Genomic DNA, 19,146 nt, shown 5'->3' with positions numbered 1-19,146 from the left:
CCAGATGGGATTAACAAGAGATTAATATTGTTTAAAAAAAAAAAAAGATAAACTAAACTAAAGGCATGAAAATGGAAATTATTGGCAATAAAACAGAAAAAAAGTATAAAGAAAAAATGAAACGGGCATTCATGAGCTGAGGCCAACTTCTGTGATCTAAAAATGTGTAACTGGAATCTTCAAAGGAGAGAACAGGGGGAAAAAAATTGGAAGAAATAATGGCCAAAATATTGCCATTGATCTTGACAAAAACTATATGTTCACGGTTTATAGCCCAACAAACCCCAAATGTAAGAATCATAAAGAAAACTACAGCTGGGCACAATATTACCAAACTGCTAAAAACCAATGTAAAAGAGAAAAATCTTAAAACAGAAGAAAACAGGCATGTTATGTATACAGCAACAAAGATAGGGTAATGTGAGATTTCTCATCAGAAACAATATAAGCAAGAAGACTGAGGCTATTAACTTTAAAGCACTGAAAGAAAAACTGTCAACCTAGAACGCAGAAGGAGCAGAGAGATGTTTACAGAAAGGTACGAGGAAACTTTGGAGATGACAGCTAAATTTAGTATTTTGATTGTGGTGATGATTTCACGGGTGTATACATGTATCACAACTTGTTAAGTTGTACACTTTAAATTTGTAGTTTATTGTCAATTATGTCTTCATAAAGTTGTTTAATCTGTAAGACAAATTTATCTCCTACTAACCAGGTATGCTCCAACCCTGGAGATAAAGCATTGAAAATGATGGGCACGGGACCCTTCAATACAAAATCAATAATCTTAGCAAAGAAAACATACTGGATGCTACGAAGTATGATAAAGTCTATGAAGTACTGGTTACTATGACAACATATAGTACAGATTCTATAGTGCAGATTCTAACTAGTCAAGAAAGGAATCCCTGAGGAAGTAATATGTAAGCCAACATGAAAGAATGAAATACGAATTAGCTAGATGAAATATAGGTGGGAAACATATAAAAACATATAAAAAGACATGTACTAAATGAAGGTTCTAGGAAAAGGATACTTATAAATGCCTAGGAAGGGAATTGCCAGATCAAAAGGCAATTACAATTTGATTAAAAATAAGTTTTTTGTTTAGTTCTTTGGAACAGAAAGACAGTGACATTTACTGCTTACGTAGCAAAGGAAATTTTGCTACAACTTAATAACATTATTTAAGACAAGAGAATAAGCTTCATTGCATCAAGTTCTTGACACCAGAGACCATGTTATCTTTATATCTTAAATGCAGTGTTTGTTGTAGCCAAGGTGACCATCAAAGGTTTGCGGAACTAAAGTGAACTCCTTCAGTTAGAATAAAAGAAATCAAATTATCAGGAGCTCCTCAATTATGCTTCACTATCTCTAGAAATGACAGTTTTTAAAAGAAATAATCTCTTTTTCATCATCCTCAAGTAATTCTTAACGAAAAACTCACCATGTGAACTATTGCAAAAGCCTGCTATTTGCTGTCTGCAGTACTCTCATCTTCCAAACTCAATCTCCACAGAGTCTGAGGTAAGCTTCTCAACTCCCAAATCTTAAGTAAAAGGCCCTTTTACTTAAAATATGGTACACATATACCATGGAATACTATGCAGCCATAAAAAGGAAAACAATCATATCCTACACAGGGACATGGATGGAGCTGGAAGCCACTGTCCTCAGCAAACTAATGAAGGAACAGAAAACAAAACACCACATGTTCTCACTTGTAAGTGAGAGCTGAACAATCAGATCACATGGACACAGGGAGGGGAACAACATACACTGGGACCTGTCAGAGGATATGGTAGCGGGAGGGAGAGCATTAGGAAAAATAGCTAATGCATGCTGGGCCTAATACCTAGGTGATGGTATTAGGTGCAGCACACCACTTACCTATGTACCAAACCTGCACATCCTGCACATGTACCCCAGAACTTCAAAGAGAAAAAAAAATCAGTCAGGAGCAGTGGCTCAGGCCTGTAATCCCAGCATTTTGGGAGGCCGAGGTAGGTGGATCGCGAGGTCAGGAGTTCAAGACCAGCTTGGCCAAGATGGTAAAACTCCATCTCTACTAAAAATACAAAAACTAGCTGGGCTTGGTGGCAGGCACTTGTAATCCCAGCTACTCCAGAGGCTGAGGCAAAGGACTGCTTGAACCCAGAAAGCAGAGTTTAAAGTGAGCTGAGATCGTGCCACTGCACTCCAGCCTGGGCGACAGAGTGAGACTCCATCTCAAAAAACAAAACAAAACAAAAACAAACAAACAAAAAAATTAGCTGGGCATGGTGGCAGGAGCCTGTAATCCCAACTACTCGGGAGGGTGAGGCAGGAGAATCGCCTGAACCTGGGAGGCAGAGGTTGCAGTGAGCCGAGATCACACCACTGAGGTCCAGCCTGGGCAACAGAGCAAGACTCAGCCTCAAAAAAAAAAAAAATCTTCAAATGGCACCTGATATCCTCCAGTTGTACATCCCAAACACAGAATCTAAGATTAACGTTGATGAAATGAGTATAGAATAAGGACAACTTTGTGAGTTTTTTCTAAAGTTAAAGTATTCAATGGATTGTTTATTGTGAGATTTTGCTTCCTGCTTTTTTGGTGTTAAAATATCCTTTTGTTTATGAAAAGATGGGTGAGTACATGATAGTTTTTAAGAAACATCTCCACCTAGTAAACAGAAAAGTTGACAGAACTATGGCAGCTGAGTTTTATATTATAAGGGTTCAAGACAAAGATGTCAGGGAAACACTGAATGACCGGAAATAAAAAGACAAACAGGGCAGTCACTGATCTATCTCCTCTCACTTTCTCAGACGTTTTGCTCCAGCAATGTAAGAGTGCAAGGATATCCAGCATACAACCTATTAATTATTTTCCTTTCCTCATATTTTCCTATGAATGGAATGCCCTCAACAATTTCTTCTCTTCTTCATATACTCAATTTATTGAGTACCCACTATGTGCCAAGCACTAGATACAGGGTAGTGAGCAAAAGAAAAACATCACTGTTTTCAAGGAACTCATAGTCTAGTGGAGGAAACAGACAACAAATCAAGATAGAATTTAAAAGGCCAATAAATACTGTCTTATGGAGAATGCAATGACGAAACCCAAAAGTGAAGGCAGGAAGGCTAGTCAGGAGGCTACTACAGTTCAGGTAAGAGATAACTCTGATTTGGACTAGGGTGGAGGCCTGGAGATATCAAAATGTGGAGTTGACCAGACTTGCTACCAAGTAGACAGTGGCTAAAAGAGAGAAACCCCAAATGACTCCAGCACAAGTGTCTCTTGGAACCAAGCTGGGCTAGTCGGCTAAAGGATAAGAGACCACAAGGAGAAGAGTCAAGAAGAGACCATGTGAAAGAATCTTAAACCAGCCTATAGTCTGAGACCCTATCCCCACCCTCCAAACATATGAGGAAATCCAGCCAAATGAGCAGAGCTTCCTAGCAGATCCATTACTGAACAAAGATGCATCAATGAGCCCAACTAGGACTAGAAGAACCACTCAGCTGACAGACCCGTAGACTTCTGAGCAATAATAACGGCTTCTTGTTTTGAGACACTGAGTTTTGGCTTCACTTTCCAATGCACTAGCTAACTAAACATGGTGATACCATCTACTGACACATGGGGTGACTGGAAGAAGCACGGTGGCAAAGAGGAAAAGGAAGCAAATAAAAAGAAAAATCAAGCTTATCCTCTCTCATCCTAGTCAACTCTTACCTACCCTTCAAAGCTCAACTTAGATATTAACTCCTCCAAGAAGCCTTCCCAGATCCCAAGCTAGTTTAGGAAAGATGTTCAAGTACTACCATTGTATTTTGTACATATCCCTATCACTGCCTTCCCATATTGTTTTACAATTATCTGTTTACAATTCTCTTCCTAACGAGTTAATAGTCCTCTTATGGAAGGTGTCTTGCTCATGTTGATATCATCAGCACGTAACACAACACATGCACTCAGTAAATAGTGCTGAATTTAATAAATCAATTAGCAAAAACTTGTTTTACACTTAAATGTTTGTTATTATAATTAACTCTAGATCACTACTTCTCAAAGCGTGACCTCTGAAAACATGCCTCAGAATCAGCAGGGGTGTGTATTTTAAAATGCAAATCTCTGGGTTCTATCATAACGACAACACCGTTAAGTTGTAAAAACGAGAGTGAGGATATTCTACCCCGCTACAGATAAAACAAGGAGTAGCAGCGTGGGAGTAAATCGACTTTTCCTCACTATCTTCTAGAGCTGTTCTCTACCACAGAGTTCTTAATGTGCCAGGAACTGAGTAATTAAAAATGCTATGACTGGAATGTAGTTTCTCTTCTAAGAAACGGCTCTCGGTCAGAGGAAACAGGAGCTGTGGGTCCTCCAAGGAGGTGTGGTTTCTCAACGCACACGTTCACAAGGGAAGCTCCAGGAGGAAGGAACGTTCTCAGCGTCCCCCGAAACAGGAGCCAGGCTGTGAACACACAGCGGCCAGGGCCCCAGGCAGCAACCGCACGCCAGCCCTCAGCCCTCAGCTCTCAGTCCTCAGAGGCTGGGCTGCTGAGCGGAGGGGGCCCAGGGTCCCGTTACCGAAGAGCGCGCAAAGGCGGCTCCCACCAGGTTCTGGGATGGGCATCATTCCCCAGAAGCAGCGGCCTCCGTGAGTCCACCCAAGCCGGACCGGCCGTGAGGAAGGCCACGGTGGCTTCGCTTGCCCGTCAGAAAGAAAGAAATTGCGGGAAGGGTCGGACCAGAGGCAGCCGAAAGGGGAAAGGAACTGAGTACTAAAGGCGCCGCCGCTTCCCACCTGCGTCAAGCTCCAGCTGGTAACAAGGCAGCGGCTCAAGAGAGAGCTTGTAACCCTCGAAGCGGGGATCCAACAGAGGTCTCTTCACTCGTAGGGAGCAATTAGCCGCCACCTCCATCGCTTTCCAGGGTCGCAGCGTGAGAATTAATAAAGCCCTTGTTGAAAGGTCCGCGCTTCACGCCTCGCACAGAGACTGGGAAGCAGCGTGGTTCCCATCCCAGAAAACACTGCGGTGCGAACTGCCTTCTGGGAAATGTAGTGTCCGTGAAAAAGTTGAGGTTGTTGCATGCTGGGCTATGTAGTTCTCCTGGTACTTACTGCCCGCGCGACGGCAAGGTCTGAACTATCTTACCCAGAGGCCCTAGCGACCAGGAGGCGGCCCGCGCTGGTTAAATTCTCATATTATAGGCAGGGTGGCGAGACCCCGCCCCGGAAATGCGTGTTCTAGCTTTCTGTGTGCTTAGGTGCCCGAGCTACTGAGGGTCTAAGTCCGGGCAGCCGAAGAGTGTGGTAGGTAACGGTCGTCAGCGCAAGGGTCATTTCGTCGCTGGGAAGGGACGGCCCTCGCCCGCGGTGATGGTGGTGAGCTATGCCTGTGGTCCTCAGGGCCGGGACCCGGGCCCAGCCCAGGCTCCTTTCGATGTACTGTCTTTCGTTAGCGTCCCCGACCCGCGCTCGCGGGCCTATAGGGCTCTCCGACAGGGCGTGCTACCGGAGTTGGCCTGAAGCCAGTCCTCGCTTTGTTTTCTGGCTCCTCCCCTCCCGCCTCTCCCGCTGTCTCCGCCCTGTTCTATTTTCCCTAAGAATGTCTGAACTGGGAGGGATACCCTAGCGCCCGTGTTTTACCAGTGAGAAAACTGAGGCCTTTAAGAATTAAGTGACTTGTCCAAGGTCACTATCCGTATTTTAGAGGCCAAGAGGAGATCAAGTTCAATATTCCAGGAATGGTACTGACTAGACCTTGTAGTTATTTTGAAAATGTTAACCTCCAATTAAAAAAGCAAGCATTTCCTAGTTCTTACTCAACTTCTCCTTTTCCCTGTTCCTCTCAAAAAAGAAAAAAAAATCAACTCTGAAAACTCATTGCCAGTCTGAATTTTCAATAGGCCAGATGGAAGACAACAAAAGTAATCTGAAGTTAGTGACAGATTAGGTGGGAAAACGTTAGTTTACGCCAAGTTTTATTTAAACTTTTAAGTGGCTTGAATGCTTTCAAAACCTAACTTTCCTCTCCTTTTAACATCATTTTGGTTTGGGTTGTCTCTTTTTACTGAAAATTGAGGACTTTGTAAGTTAAGAATTAGTTTGAGATTTGTTTTCTCCTTATCCTACCAGCAATGTGTGTGTAAACAAACACATCCACACACTTACGTTTACCACTTGTAATTGTGGGTTCATCCTAATGAAGAGTAAAGCAAAGCACTTAGAGCCTTGTCTAGTAATTTTATTTTTTTAATTAATTAATTATTATTTTTTTTTTTTGAGATGGAGTCTTGCCGTGTCACCCAGGCTAGAGTGCAGCGGCGCGATCTCGGCTCACTGCAACCTCTGCCTCCCGAGTTCAAGCGATTTTCCTGCCTCAGCCTCCTGAGTAACTGGGATTACAGAGGCCTGCCACCAAGCCCGGCTAATTTTTCTGTTTTTAGTAGAGACGGAGTTTCACCGTCTTGGTCAGGCTGGTCTTGAACTCCTGACCTCGTGATCCACCTGCCTGGGCCTCCCAAAATGCTGGGATTACAGGCGTGAGCCACCGCTCCCGGCCTGGTAATTTTATTTTTTTACTAATAGTGTTTAATCTTTTTTGATATTTAGTTTATATGACTTCTCCCAATTTTTGGATGCAGTCTGTGCAGAAGTGTTCGGCAGTTATGTTCAGTTTTGGAGCTCCTAGGGTCAAAGTACTTGAGTTCAAAATCTGCCTTTCCACTTTCTATCTCTGTGCCTCAGTTTCCTCATCAGTAAAATACAGATTATGTTATTAATATAAATATGTAACAATACGTTCTGGGAATTAAATGTGATGTTTAAAAAAAAGTAAACCCCCACAGCATTAGCCCAGTGCCAAGCACATAAGTGTTTAATGAAGAGTAATGATATTGTTCACACGCTTGAAATGTATCACCCCTTCAGTTGATAGAATGGCAAATATGTTAGGATGCCTGCCTAGAGGATTTAGAAGAAAATGCTTTGTAAATGTTCTATATCTGAAAATACATGTTGATGTCCAGGTTAGCAAGATGAACAAAGATGCGCAGATGAGAGCAGCGATTAACCAAAAGTTGATAGAAACTGGAGAAAGAGAACGGTAAGTAATAGATTGTGTTAGTAAATTACATTTTACCATCTTTAATAGTTACTTCTAAGAATCTAAACAAGAAATAAAACGTCACTGGAAAGAATTACAATTGACATTATAAAAAGTTTCTATTCCGAATATCTGGAAAAAATAATTTAGGTGTGTTAAGTATTGCAGGACTTGGAGGGAAATGTTGATGTAGAAAGATGAGCAAGAAATGGCTCTTAATTTAACAGAGAAGAAAAAGTACCTGAATTACAATTGGAGACATAATGTTACCTGGGTTTTAACAGGGAGACAACGTTGTGGAACCAGCTTCATTTACCAGGCTCTCAACCTTGGAGCAGCAAGGGCTCTTTCCACTCTCTAAAACACTCTTCCTTCTCTTCCTTTTGAGTTAATTCTAGCTCATCTGTCGGGTCTCATTTATATATTGTGTCTTCAAGGAATGTTTTTAAGTCCCAAATACCTTGTTCCATGATAGCATTTAATCAACACTGTATTCTAACAATCTGCTTGGCTTATTTGTATCCTCCAGTATAATCTAAGTTAACACCAAAAACATCGTATACCCAGTATCTAATCTTTTGTGTGGTTCATAATTGGCCAAGTAAATATTTGCAGAATGAACAGGTTTAAAAGTACAAAGAAGGGGCTGAGGAATCAAGAAAGGCTCCCAGAGCCAGGGTTATAAAGTGAGTAAGACAAATATGTATAAGGAAGAGTGGGAATCTTTCAACTTGACCTGGGCATTACGGTGGTCAGGTAAGAGCTCACACAATAATAAGAAGTACATCTGTTGCTGACTTTATTTTTGGATCATGGGAGTCATTAAAAGGTTTTAAGAAAGGGAAAAACTAGATCATGTTTACTCTTTAGGAATCTTACTCTGTTGATATGGAACTTGGACTTGAAGGGGACAAGATGGATGGCAGAAAAATGAGGTAGAAGATTATATAGGGTTGAAAATGGAAAACTCCAAAAATAGAAAGGATATCTTAGAATTTTAATAAAGTGTAGAAACAGCAACCCTCAAAATGAGGAAAGAGGCATCTGTAACTGCCTTGGGTAGCTTTAGAGGATAGTACTGCTTTTAAGGAATACGGATTGTGTGTTGTTTTTTTGTTTGTTTTTTCATTCATGCAGCTTCAAGTTACTGAGTTTCTATCATGTGCCATGTCCTGTTAAGGTGTTGGAGGTAACAGTAGTGGACAGAAATGGAGTCTGTGTTTTCATGGAGCTTGCATTCTAATGGGAGGAGACAGATAAAAATGTGTAGTATGTCAGATGGTGATGAGCACTAGAGGAACAATAAAACAGAAAATAAAGAGGTGTAATATTTTAGATAGAAAAAAACAAAGAAGAAATCAGAAGGAGGCTGGTGTGGTGGCTCACGCCTATAATCCCAGCACTTTGAGAAGCCAAGGCTGGTGGATCATGAGGTCAGGAGATTGAGACCATCCTGGCTAACATGGTGAAATCCCATCTCTACTAAAAATACAAAAATTAGCCTTGCATGATGGTAGGCTGTAGTCCCAGCTACTCGGGAGGCTGAGGCAGACGAATCGCTTGAACTTGGAGGTAGAGGTTGCAGTGAGCTGAGATCGTGCCACTTCACTCCAGCCTGGGCCACAAGAGTGAAACTCTGTCTCAAAAAAAAGAAGAAAAAAGAAATCAGAAGGATATGAGGGAGAGCAGGGACTCTTAAGTTCCTGAGATAGGAACTTGCCTTTCATTTTTGAGGAGCGCAGGGATGCTAGGGAGACTGAGTAAATTGGGTGAGGGAGAATGGAGATAAAGTCAGTGGCATAACTGAGGAGAAGGCAGATCATGAAGGATCATGTAGGCTGTAATAAAGTCTCAGAGTTTTATTCTGAGTATATTGGGAAGGCACTGAAGGTTTTTGAGCAGCAGGAGAACTAAGTGTACAAGGGAAGAAGCAGGGAGACAACCTAGAATGCTATGGTAATATTCTAGAGAAGAGATGATGGCTTGAACTAGGGTAGTAATGGCAGAGATAGTGAGAAAGGTGAATTCTAGGTGTATGTTTTAAATTGAACCCAATAGGATTTTCTCATAGATAGGATGTGTAGTGTCAACAAGGCAGCTGAGCAGAAGGATACTACAGAGATTCCTAGTCTGAGAAACCAGAAGAATGGAATTACCATTCTCAGAAGAAGAACAAACAGGATGAAGTAGAGAATCAAATGTTGGATTTTGGCCCTATTAGGTTGAAAGACCTAATTAAATATCAAGATGAGAATGTCACATAGTGGATGTCTAGGGATAGTGAAAGTGGTTTGCAGGGAAAGAGAATTTGTTTGGGATGTGACGTTTTTAAGCTGAGAAGTTAAATGATTTAGGTTGAGGATTGAAGATTTGTAAAAGTAGGTATGGCAAAAGAATAAGAAAATATTTTATTGCACCTGTGATGCCATTAGTTGCATATACACTGCCACATTTTTGCCATTGAGAAAAAGAAAACACTGCCAATTAAATTATGAGGGGCATGCTAATTACTGAATCATTAAAATGTGGGGGGAACAACAGTCTTACAGTCAATGAAATACCATTGTCATTTTGTAGTTTAGAAGGGCCTGATAGAGATCAAAGAAGGGGGTAGCCTGTGAAGTTAAAGGTAATGGGGGAAATAGGAGAGCTAAAGGATAAGAAGTTGAGGTTAAAGAATGGATTTTGGAATTTGAAGATTTCAGAGGTGCAGCTGCTCCAAGTTCAGTTAATACTCTCTAGATGTTGTACAAGACCCATGATATTCCTGTTGGTAGAGTACAGTAGAAAGTATGTAACGTGGCCAAAGAATAGAGATCCTTGAAAAGTATTTTAGCCCCTCCACTTCATTTAATTTTACTCATTAAATGAGACCCAGATGAAATGAAAGGCCCAGAATTTAAGTACTTGCATAGGATCAAAGGACTATTTAGCAATAGACCCAAGATTAGGCCACAGTTAAAGTTTTGTAACTGGAAGGCAGGGAATTTTTGGTTGAACACTGAAGCTTTGTTTTACGCATTGCTGTCTAAGATGTTATACATTGTTCAGTTTGAAAATACTTCTTTTTCAACAGCCTCAAAGAGTTGCTGAGAGCTAAATTAATTGAATGTGGCTGGAAGGATCAGTTGAAGGCACACTGTAAAGGTAATCAGTTTCATTTGGAAGATAAACTAATCCCATTTTTTCTGATCAGGATTGGTTTGGGGCTTGCTTATTTTAAGGTATATTGAGTACTCAAGCATGATTTTAAACAAATACGGAATTTAATCCTGTAATGGTTTCCTCTTCTCGGTGGCATATGTAGACCCAATTCCCAATTTTTAGAAATTTTATCTGTTTCTGTTAAAACAAGTGAAACATGAGCACTTAAGATTTTCTGTAGTGTCAGAATATGGAATCTCATGTCTTTCAGCAACTTTATTGTTTCTTGTGTTTTAACTTAACAAATGGAACACTTTAGGGTTGGCAGACTTATAGAAATTATCTCTCTCCTGTCTTTAACAGTGAAAATTTGAAAAATTCATCTATGAAACCTCTTAGAATGCACTTAAAAAAAAGTAGAAGGGACGCTTATTAAATTACTGGGTATTGCTGATGATACCATTTGATAGATTACACATGTCACTAAGGGGAGCCTCCTTTCTGTCTCAGCTTTTGATATAATGGAATTGGATATTTTTAATGAATCCCCATTGTATTGTAATAGTTTCTACAAATAAAAATAATAAACTATTTATATGTTAACTGTAAGAAGGCAATGCGACAAATTAGTAAAAGCATAGACTTTAAGGTCATATAGATTTTCATCACTGGAAGAATAGAGCTGGATTTCAACTCAGGGCTGGATGACTTATTTAATCTTTAAGCCTCAGTTGCCTCACCTGTGAAGTGGGGAAATGCCTAGCCCATTAGATCATTGTGAATATTAAATGTTGTAAAGCACCTTGTAGAGATCTAGTAAATATTAATTATAACACTTACAAGTTTTCAGCATTTTACAGATGTTAGATTTGAATATTACAGTTTACATTTATTTTAAGTGTCACAATTACGTATTAAGTTGCAGGTTATTTAGCCCAGACTTATGAACAGACTTTTATCTTTTAGATCTAAAGAATACTTGATATGTTTGTAAGGTTGAACTAAATTTTCAGTGTCCTTTTTTTAAAAGAACCAGTCTACACTCTAAAAACATGATCTTAACCCTTCCTCTATGAAAATCTTTCTTACAGATAATGATTTTAAATGATATGATTTGTTTTTTGCTTTTGCATAAGAGGTAATTAAAGAAAAAGGACTAGAACACGTTACTGTTGATGACTTGGTGGCTGAAATCACTCCAAAAGGCAGAGGTAAGGAATACAGAGTGTTTTAAAGGAAACATGCTGCAGACGTGATTTTTTTAAATCTCTTGCTGATTCAGATTTTCTTTCTGTTTTTAAGGAAAAGCGCTACTTACATTGCCTCTTGTAAAGAGTTAAAATTGCCTACCTGCCTCCTAGCATAGTCTGGGAGTAACAAATGAGATACTAGGTTTCAGTGTTCTTGCACTCTAGGATGGTGCACCAGTGCAAGTTGATACAGTTGTTTAAACAAATAATTTTTAAAATACGGGATTCTGTAGCATCAAACATTACATGAAGCTAGGATTTATAAACTTTATCAGATGTGGCATGACTCTACTTAAATATTTAATAATTCAAAGTCTGATTCCAACCCCTGAGTCATCGCTCCTCTATCTCCTTATTAAAAATTAACGAAGGTCTGTCTTCTTAAGTTCACCCTTTAATGCCTTGTTTACGGAAGGCAAAGTTAAGATAGGAAATATTACATTAAAACTGATGATGTGTAGTAAATGTCAGGAGCTACATCATTGTTATCTTAGATATAACTACATTATTTTCATTTACTTTGATAAAGGAGTTGTAACTGGAAGATAAATTAGATGGTCCAAGTTGTTTTGTCACACAGAAATTGTGAAAAGAATTTTAAGTGTAAAAAGTAAATAAGTTTGAAAATTATTACTACAGAACATGAATTTTTGAACTCTTCTCTGCTGGGAATAAGCTACAGAATCCCATGGTTCTTTTCAGCCATCTCTTTAGGCCTGGTTACAACTGGAAAACATGACTTTTTCTTCAAGTATGTCTCAGGGAAAGGAAAAAATAATTATTGGAAATAATTGGCCGGGTGCAGTGGCTCAAGCCTGTAATCCCAGCACTTTGGGAGGCCGAGACAGGTGGATCACGAGGTCAGGAGATCGAGACCATCCTGGCTAACATGGTGAAACCCCATCTCTACTAAAAAAATACAAAAAACTAGCCGGGCGAGGTGGCGGGCGCCTGTAGTCCCAGCTACTCGGGAAGCTGAGGCAGGAGAATGGCGCAAACCCGGGCGGCGGAACTTGGAGTGAGCTGAGATCCGGCCACTGCACTCCAGCCTGGGCGACAGAGCGAGACTCCGTCTCAAAAAAAAAAAAAAAAAAAAATAATTATTGTTCCCCTTATGAATTTATATTTTCAAATTTCTCTAAATTCATTTTTTTTTTGTTTTGTTTTCTTCTGTGACTTACACTTAGTCTGTTAACATTATTTAGGAACCAGCTATACAAGTTAGAAACTACCCTTTGCTTCTCCTTTAATACTTAAACCTTGGCTATTTCAATGTCTTGTAGCTCCCCTGCTAGATAATGAGCAAATAAAAGAGAAGTAAAAATAGATGTTTTAATTTATGTTCTTAGTCTTCTTAGTGTTGTTAAAAGTAGACATATTTTTTAATACAGTAAAATTGCCGTTTTTATAGTGCACAGTTCTGTGAACTTTATACATATGTATAGGTTCTTGTAGCTACCAGTCAGGATACAGAATAAATAGTTCCCTCACCACCAAAACCTACCTCATAGTATTCCTTTATAGTCCCATCTTATTTCAAGGCAACTGACTGATCCTGTTCTCAATCACCGTAATTTTTATTAAAATTATTTTTAGTATACATATTGATTACATTTCCAGTGGACTTGAATTAATTATGTAGTCTTGATTTGTGGGTTGGCTTAAACAGTTTATAAAGAAGAATATCTGCCTTATTTGATTTGTATAATTTTTTTATGGAGATACTGAACTGTGTCTGAAGTTTTCCATTTCCCCGGAACACAAGTAAATACATTAGAAGTTGTAGTTAACTGCCCCCCTCTCCCTTTTTTTTTTTTGCATTTATGGTTTAATATTTTTAATAGATAATAGTCAAATGGGTCAAAAGTATAGTGTATAACAGTTGTAATATTTTGGATTTTTACTAGCTTGGAGTGTATATAAATGTATTATTTCAGTAAAATACAGATTACCTTCTAAAACATATGCCAGTTTATACTCCAGCTAATATAAGAGTGCTCCCGTAGTCTTGCCAACACAGTATTGCCAACACAGTGTGTATGTATACATATATATATTTTTACTTATGTATATACTTATATGTTTGTATATTTTATGTGTATATATACTTAAGTATATGTATGTTTTTATATATGTAAAAATATATATACCCTTTTTTTTTTTTTTTGAGATAAGATGGAGTGCAATGGCATGATCATGGCTTACTGGCCCCCACCTCCCAGGCTTAAGTGATCCTTCTGCCTCAGCCTCCCAAGTAGCTGAGACCACAGACACACACCACCATGCTCCACTAATTTTATTTTTTGTGGAGACAGGTTTTGTCATGTTGCCCAGGCTGGTTTTGAACTCCTGTACTCAGGCAGTCCTCCTGCCTCAACCTTCCAGACTGCTGGGATTACAGGCATAAGCCATCGTACCCAACCAACACAGTATATTATTGACCTTTGTATTTTTTCCTGTGATTGGTAAAATATGCTATATGAATGTGGTTTTAATTTCCTTTCTCTTCTGAGATTCAGACACTTTTGTGTTCAAGAACTCTCCTTTTCTTCATCTCTTTTGCTCACGTTTCTGTTAGCCTTTTAAACTTTTCCTTGTTGGTGTGAAACAACTGTATAGTAGAAAGATCAGCCCTTTTCTGTAAGAACATTTCCTCAGTTTTTATCTTTTGGCCTTATGGTGATTTTTCATTAAGCATAAGTTGTTACTGTGTTTTAATCAAATTCATCCATCTGTTATAGCCTCTGTATTTAAAAATGGTCTTCTTTACTCCTAGTTTAAAAGAATTTTCTCCTGTTTTCTTTCATCAACATGCAGTGCATTTAGGCATTGGATAGTTCATTTAAAATAATGAATTGCAAGAAGACACTTTTCTTTGTCAGATAACTTTACCTACTTTTTTAATTGACCATGAGGGTTGTTTACCCTGAGCAAAATGTCAGATCTTAAAGTGACATGTATTAATTGGAACCTTCTTACTCTTATTTTTTTATTTTTGTTTTTCAGCCCTGGTACCTGACAGTGTAAAGAAGGAGCTCCTACAAAGAATAAGAACATTCCTTGCTCAGCATGCCAGCCTTTAAGATTGAATTAGATTGTGTTGTTGTGGTTTTATTTCTGAAAGTAAAACTTGCCATAAATTAGAGAACAATTTCCCAAAATAAAATCCTTTTTTGTATGATGGTATACAGTTTTCAGTAATGATGTATACATTGTATTGATTTTTTTCCCTAAATGTGTTATTTTAATAAATATCTCATGAATGAGTTTGAAGTTTGCTTGGATTTTGAAATGAATGGGACTTTGTCTTTATTACTAATTCACCAAATTTGTTGAGAGCAAGAGCAATTAATGTAGTGTAAGTATTTAGTATGTACAGTTCTCTGTGTTAACAGCTGAGAAGTAAGCAACCTTTTCTGACTGCATATGGTGTATTCCTCTTTTGAGTCCCCATAATATTTTATAAATTGTAATGCCCCATCTTGTACTACAGTTGTCTTATTCGTATTGTTTATAAACTCTGAGGGTTAGGACTGGGTTGTACTCATCTTTATGTGCCTTCCTTATGCTTCAAAGAATTTACCATCTAATGGAAGAGAACATTTGCAAGTTGACTCCATATCAAGCTCCTTCCACATACTCTACTCATCCGAACTTTGAATGCAGAATCTTTAAATTGCATCCCCACATACTAAGGTCAAGAAAGAACTTAATGGGAAGTAATCTCCACCCATTAGCTTTATCCTGACATCAGGATTGCCAAATCCAATGGACTCTTGTCTATTCTTATGTGACTTCTGCTGGAAAATGTGAATGTTGACCATCCTGCCACTTGGAACTCTCTTCCCACTCCTCACATTGCTTTTTCTACCACTGGAAGTTCCTTCTGTTTCTTGTGGAGTACCTTTTGCTGTCTGGGACTTGTAGATAATGGTGTTTCCTAGGGCTCCCTCCAGGGCCCTCTGCCTCACTAACTGGATATATTTTTCCTGGGCAAATCCCAGGAAACTTGCGTCAGACCGTGACTTCAAATACAGGTTGATAAATTTATGTCTCCAAACCAAACTTCATCCTAGACTCCAGACCCAGAGACCCAACTGCTATGGATCAGCTTTTTAGGATATCCTCACTTCAAACTGACCTTACCTAAAATAATGACTTTTTCCCGCAATAACTGCCCATGCTATATTCCGTATTTCTGGATGGTACCTCCTCCCTATATAGATTATCTGAGGAGCTTACCGAAATGCTGATTCTGAAGATGAGGGGCATGACTTCAGATTCTGTATTTCTGCCTAGTACCCAACTGGTGCTCATGCTGCTGATTGAGAACCACTTTTGAGTATAGCAAGGCTCTAAATTATCCACTGCGTGCCCTCATAATTGTCTTAGTTCAAGTCCAGATTATTGCAGTAGACTTAGTATTTCTTTGCCGTAGTTGATTTGTGCCCGCTCCAGTATCTGTTCCACCCTGTTGCCTAAGTGGCCTTAGTAAAATTCAAGTCTGGTTATTTTATTCCCCTGCTTGGAATTTCTCAATGTAGAATGAAACTCATTCAGCATTAACACCTAGGCCCTTCTTGATCTGACATCTTGTTTCTCTAGTTAGACTAAAGAATCCCCACTGTAAAGTTGTTTCATCCCAAAGTACCTTTGAAAATCCATCAACCTAGAAGCTCGCTTTCTCATTTGTTTCTCATCCTGTTTGCCCTTCAAAGTTCAGCTTTAGTTGCTAAAACATTCAGACATTCCTCTATCTGACTTAGAACCCACGCCCCCACTGGGGTTTTTTGTTTTTTGTTTTTTTTATAGGAAGCAGCTATGCGTAATTCCTCTTCAACAGAGTAGTTCTTGAACTTTTGCAGGCCTCTCCTGGGGAGGAGGAAATGGCTTCTCTGACTGTATGATGCTTATTTGTGGATGAATGGGCAAGGGAACAAATGAAGGAACAAACAAGTGAATGAACAGTATGGGAGTACTGAAAGGTATAAATTGGGTATAGCTGAGAAAAGGATTCAAGTTGATCTTTGTTTCACTGTTCCAAACACAATTTCATCTTTCTGATGAATTTAAAGTGTAGTCTTTGAACCAACTGGGTTTAATTATGTAAAGTTTTGAGCCTGAGATAAGCACACAATCTCAAAACCTACCCAAATGAGTTTTTTGTTTCACTTCATCTCTTGTAAAACAATGTTCTAAAGTAAGTGATAGGGATGCTCATCATTCTGCTACCTGTCATCACAATGAAAACAATCAAATAGTACACAGGAAAGGTGAGAAATAGAGGATAGTTCTTATTTCACAGTACTGTATATGGAAATAAACCAAATTTGCTCATAGAGATGCTATTTTATTACCTCAAAAATATATAAAAATGAAAACATTATAAAAATATTTTAAAATGAGATTTAAAAATAACTGAATTGAGAACATCACAGCAATTTAGAATACTAAGGAGCATAGCTTTAAAATGATAGTGCTGAGAACTCCCCACCGCTACCCCACCACCTATAGGCTTCTTTGACATCTTACAAATGTTCTCTAGTTTGTATCTAGATTCACTTATATCTTTCAAATAAACCAACTTTGTGAACATCTTGACTCACATGATTGATTTCTGTAAACTAGGAATATATTCTTTAAATTCTTGCACCCTTTCATGCTCAGTGTTGGAAATTCAATAGGATTATTGTTAAATGACTGTACCAGGTGAGTAAAATACTAATTAGGATTACTGTAAGCTTCTCGTATAGGATTAAAGAAGACCCAACTAAATTATTTATGTAATCACTTTGCTTTGGCATTATAAGTGTATCATTTGGTTGAGCAGTGCCAAACCAGGAAATGGTGATACTGGGGATTGGTAATTGGATATGGGACTTTTCATAACTTGATCAAAAGCTCCATCCAACTGAAGAGAGCTATGACAGCTGTTCAGTAGCTGATGTTGGAAATGATCCTGTGTGTGTGTGTGTGTGTGTGTGTGTGTGTGTAAAACCCATCTTGTAAATGACTCATGTTACTCAATGACTTCATAAAACCCCTCATGTTTACCATTAGAAATCACACAAAAGTCATTGGATGAATCTGCCAAGGAAACTAATGGGTGCAATTAATGCAGGTTCTAGTCTCATCTCTGGTACTGAATTACCAGGTAAGACTGACCCTTCTGCCTCAGTTTCCTTATCTGCATAATATGTCTGATAGTGCTTACCTGAAAGGAATGCAAATAATAAAACAAATATTATTAATGGAATAAACAAAAAGTAATACGGATTCAAGTTATTTTATAAATAATTTAAAAATATAAGATTATTTACAATGTGTTTTCTAGTTGTTCAGAGATACAGTACGTGAATTACACTTGTGTGGAAAATAGCTACTTTTATTTTTTAAGAATGCCTAATATTAATTAACATAAGAATATCTACAAAAATGAAGATGAACAATAATTTGATTGAAATAGAATAAATATCACTATAGTAGAGCACTTAGTCATTTTTGCCTTTGTTCTGTTATGAAGTTCTCTATGACATGGACTGCATCTTATTTATCTTTGAATTTGCAATGTCTAATAAATTTCTGATAAGTAAGTGTGCAAAAGAGAAAAATTTGGCATGTTCCAGTTTATTCCAGGCTTCAAATTATATTTGATTATACTGTTATCAGCCACAAGAGGGCACTTGAAGCCAGTATTTTGGTCCTCCCTGGGGCTCTAACTGAATTGTGTATTCTTTCAAACAGATCCGCTTCCAATTCAGTCCAGCCAGCCAGCTTTTTCAAGATGAAAGTGTTACTGAATTAAAACTTAATGTGAGGACTTCAGAAAGTGCTTCTTGTATAAATTAAGATGAAGCTACTGTGTGATGTAGATATTGTTTAGCTGGGATCGTTTTCTGAAGTCAATTCAGCAATTCAAGCAAGAAGATGATTTAAATAGCATACACTGCTACTGAAATAGTCTATTTCATTTACTTTATCAATAATAATAAAAAGCATAGTAAATTCTTAATGAAAATGAAAGAAAAATAATTTTCAGTGTTTATTTTCCTTGCTGTACCTTTCTCATAGCCTTTTTTAAAGGTAATAATATTCATATTTTCCTTTTAAAATCTGTATCACTTTATCAAAACACACACACACACACACACTATGAATAGAGCCTTATATTATGCCAAAACCCTGTGGCCACTGAATGAATGTTGACTTTTGATTACAATGATAAAAAACGTCAATAAACAAAGGCATGTAGAACCTGCAGTCCTGGTGCTGCGTTGTTCATTAAGTAATTTTGAGTACAGGAGTTGGTGTCAGTGCTTATCACATCCATTAATGCCTCGCCTTTGTGCCTGGGATCACTAGAATTAAATGATAAAAAATGGCTTTCAGTTGCTGTATAACTTTTTACCTTAAAATATTTTGTTGAGAGCACACCCTTGATAATTTATCCCTCATAGACAGCTATGTATATCAAACTTGGGCTTTTGCTGGGCTAAGAGCTACAGAGTAGAATACTGGAAATAGAAATGTTTATTAAACCATACCTGCATGATATGCAGGTAATTTAAGTAATGGTATATATTGTCTGATTGGAGGAGCATTCAGTTGGGCTGAGTTACTGACAGTATGTGAGTGAGTGCTC

At 38.3% G+C, this 19,146-nt stretch overlaps 2 protein-coding genes across 7 annotated transcripts in view; one reads left to right on the top strand and one right to left on the bottom strand.

Annotated features, from left to right (window-relative positions):
* NUDCD1 (NudC domain containing 1) overlaps nt 1-5,298 on the bottom strand; it is a 92,145-nt gene extending 86,847 nt beyond the window's left edge. The window contains exon 1 of one of the 2 annotated variants that reach the window (XM_011968373.1): nt 4,806-5,298. In XM_011968373.1, the coding sequence (XP_011823763.1) occupies nt 4,806-4,923 (118 nt within the window). In that variant the 5' untranslated portion in view covers nt 4,924-5,298. Of the gene's footprint in view, nt 1-715; nt 846-4,805 lie in introns of those variants that run through there. The other variant, XM_011968374.1, reaches the window with a different exon arrangement.
* ENY2 (enhancer of yellow 2 homolog (Drosophila)) lies at nt 5,236-17,097 on the top strand. 5 transcript variants are annotated; one of them, XR_001004686.1, is made up of 6 exons: nt 5,238-5,315; nt 7,034-7,110; nt 10,187-10,257; nt 11,391-11,465; nt 14,511-14,664; nt 14,716-14,750. XR_001004686.1 is itself a non-coding variant. In XM_011968375.1 (5 exons), exons 1-5 carry the CDS (start codon nt 5,382-5,384, stop codon nt 14,585-14,587), a joined length of 306 nt encoding a protein of 101 aa, XP_011823765.1. In that variant the 5' UTR covers nt 5,236-5,381; the 3' UTR covers nt 14,588-17,097. The 5 variants fall into 5 exon arrangements, 4 of the variants coding, with proteins under 4 accessions (XP_011823765.1, XP_011823766.1, XP_011823768.1 ...); XM_011968375.1 differs by having other exon boundaries at nt 5,236-5,387; nt 14,511-17,097; XM_011968376.1 differs by having other exon boundaries at nt 5,239-5,315; nt 14,511-17,097.
* The last annotated feature ends 2,049 nt before the right edge of the window (nt 17,098-19,146 follow it).

Source organism: Mandrillus leucophaeus, unplaced genomic scaffold, assembly GCF_000951045.1.
Source record: "Mandrillus leucophaeus isolate KB7577 unplaced genomic scaffold, Mleu.le_1.0 Scaffold840, whole genome shotgun sequence".
In the NCBI taxonomy this organism is placed as follows: Eukaryota; Metazoa; Chordata; class Mammalia; order Primates; family Cercopithecidae; genus Mandrillus; species Mandrillus leucophaeus.
Note: the sequence above shows the minus strand (reverse complement) of the source record. Positions and strands in the feature narration are given on the sequence as shown.

Bases quoted from the DNA above. Each gene is read 5' to 3' on its own strand.
- ENY2 (XM_011968375.1), top strand. The intron at 7,111-10,186 runs GTAAGTAATAGA...CTTTTTCAACAG, and splicing joins GAAACTGGAGAAAGAGAACG to CCTCAAAGAGTTGCTGAGAG. The intron at 11,466-14,510 runs GTAAGGAATACA...TTTGTTTTTCAG, and splicing joins AATCACTCCAAAAGGCAGAG to CCCTGGTACCTGACAGTGTA.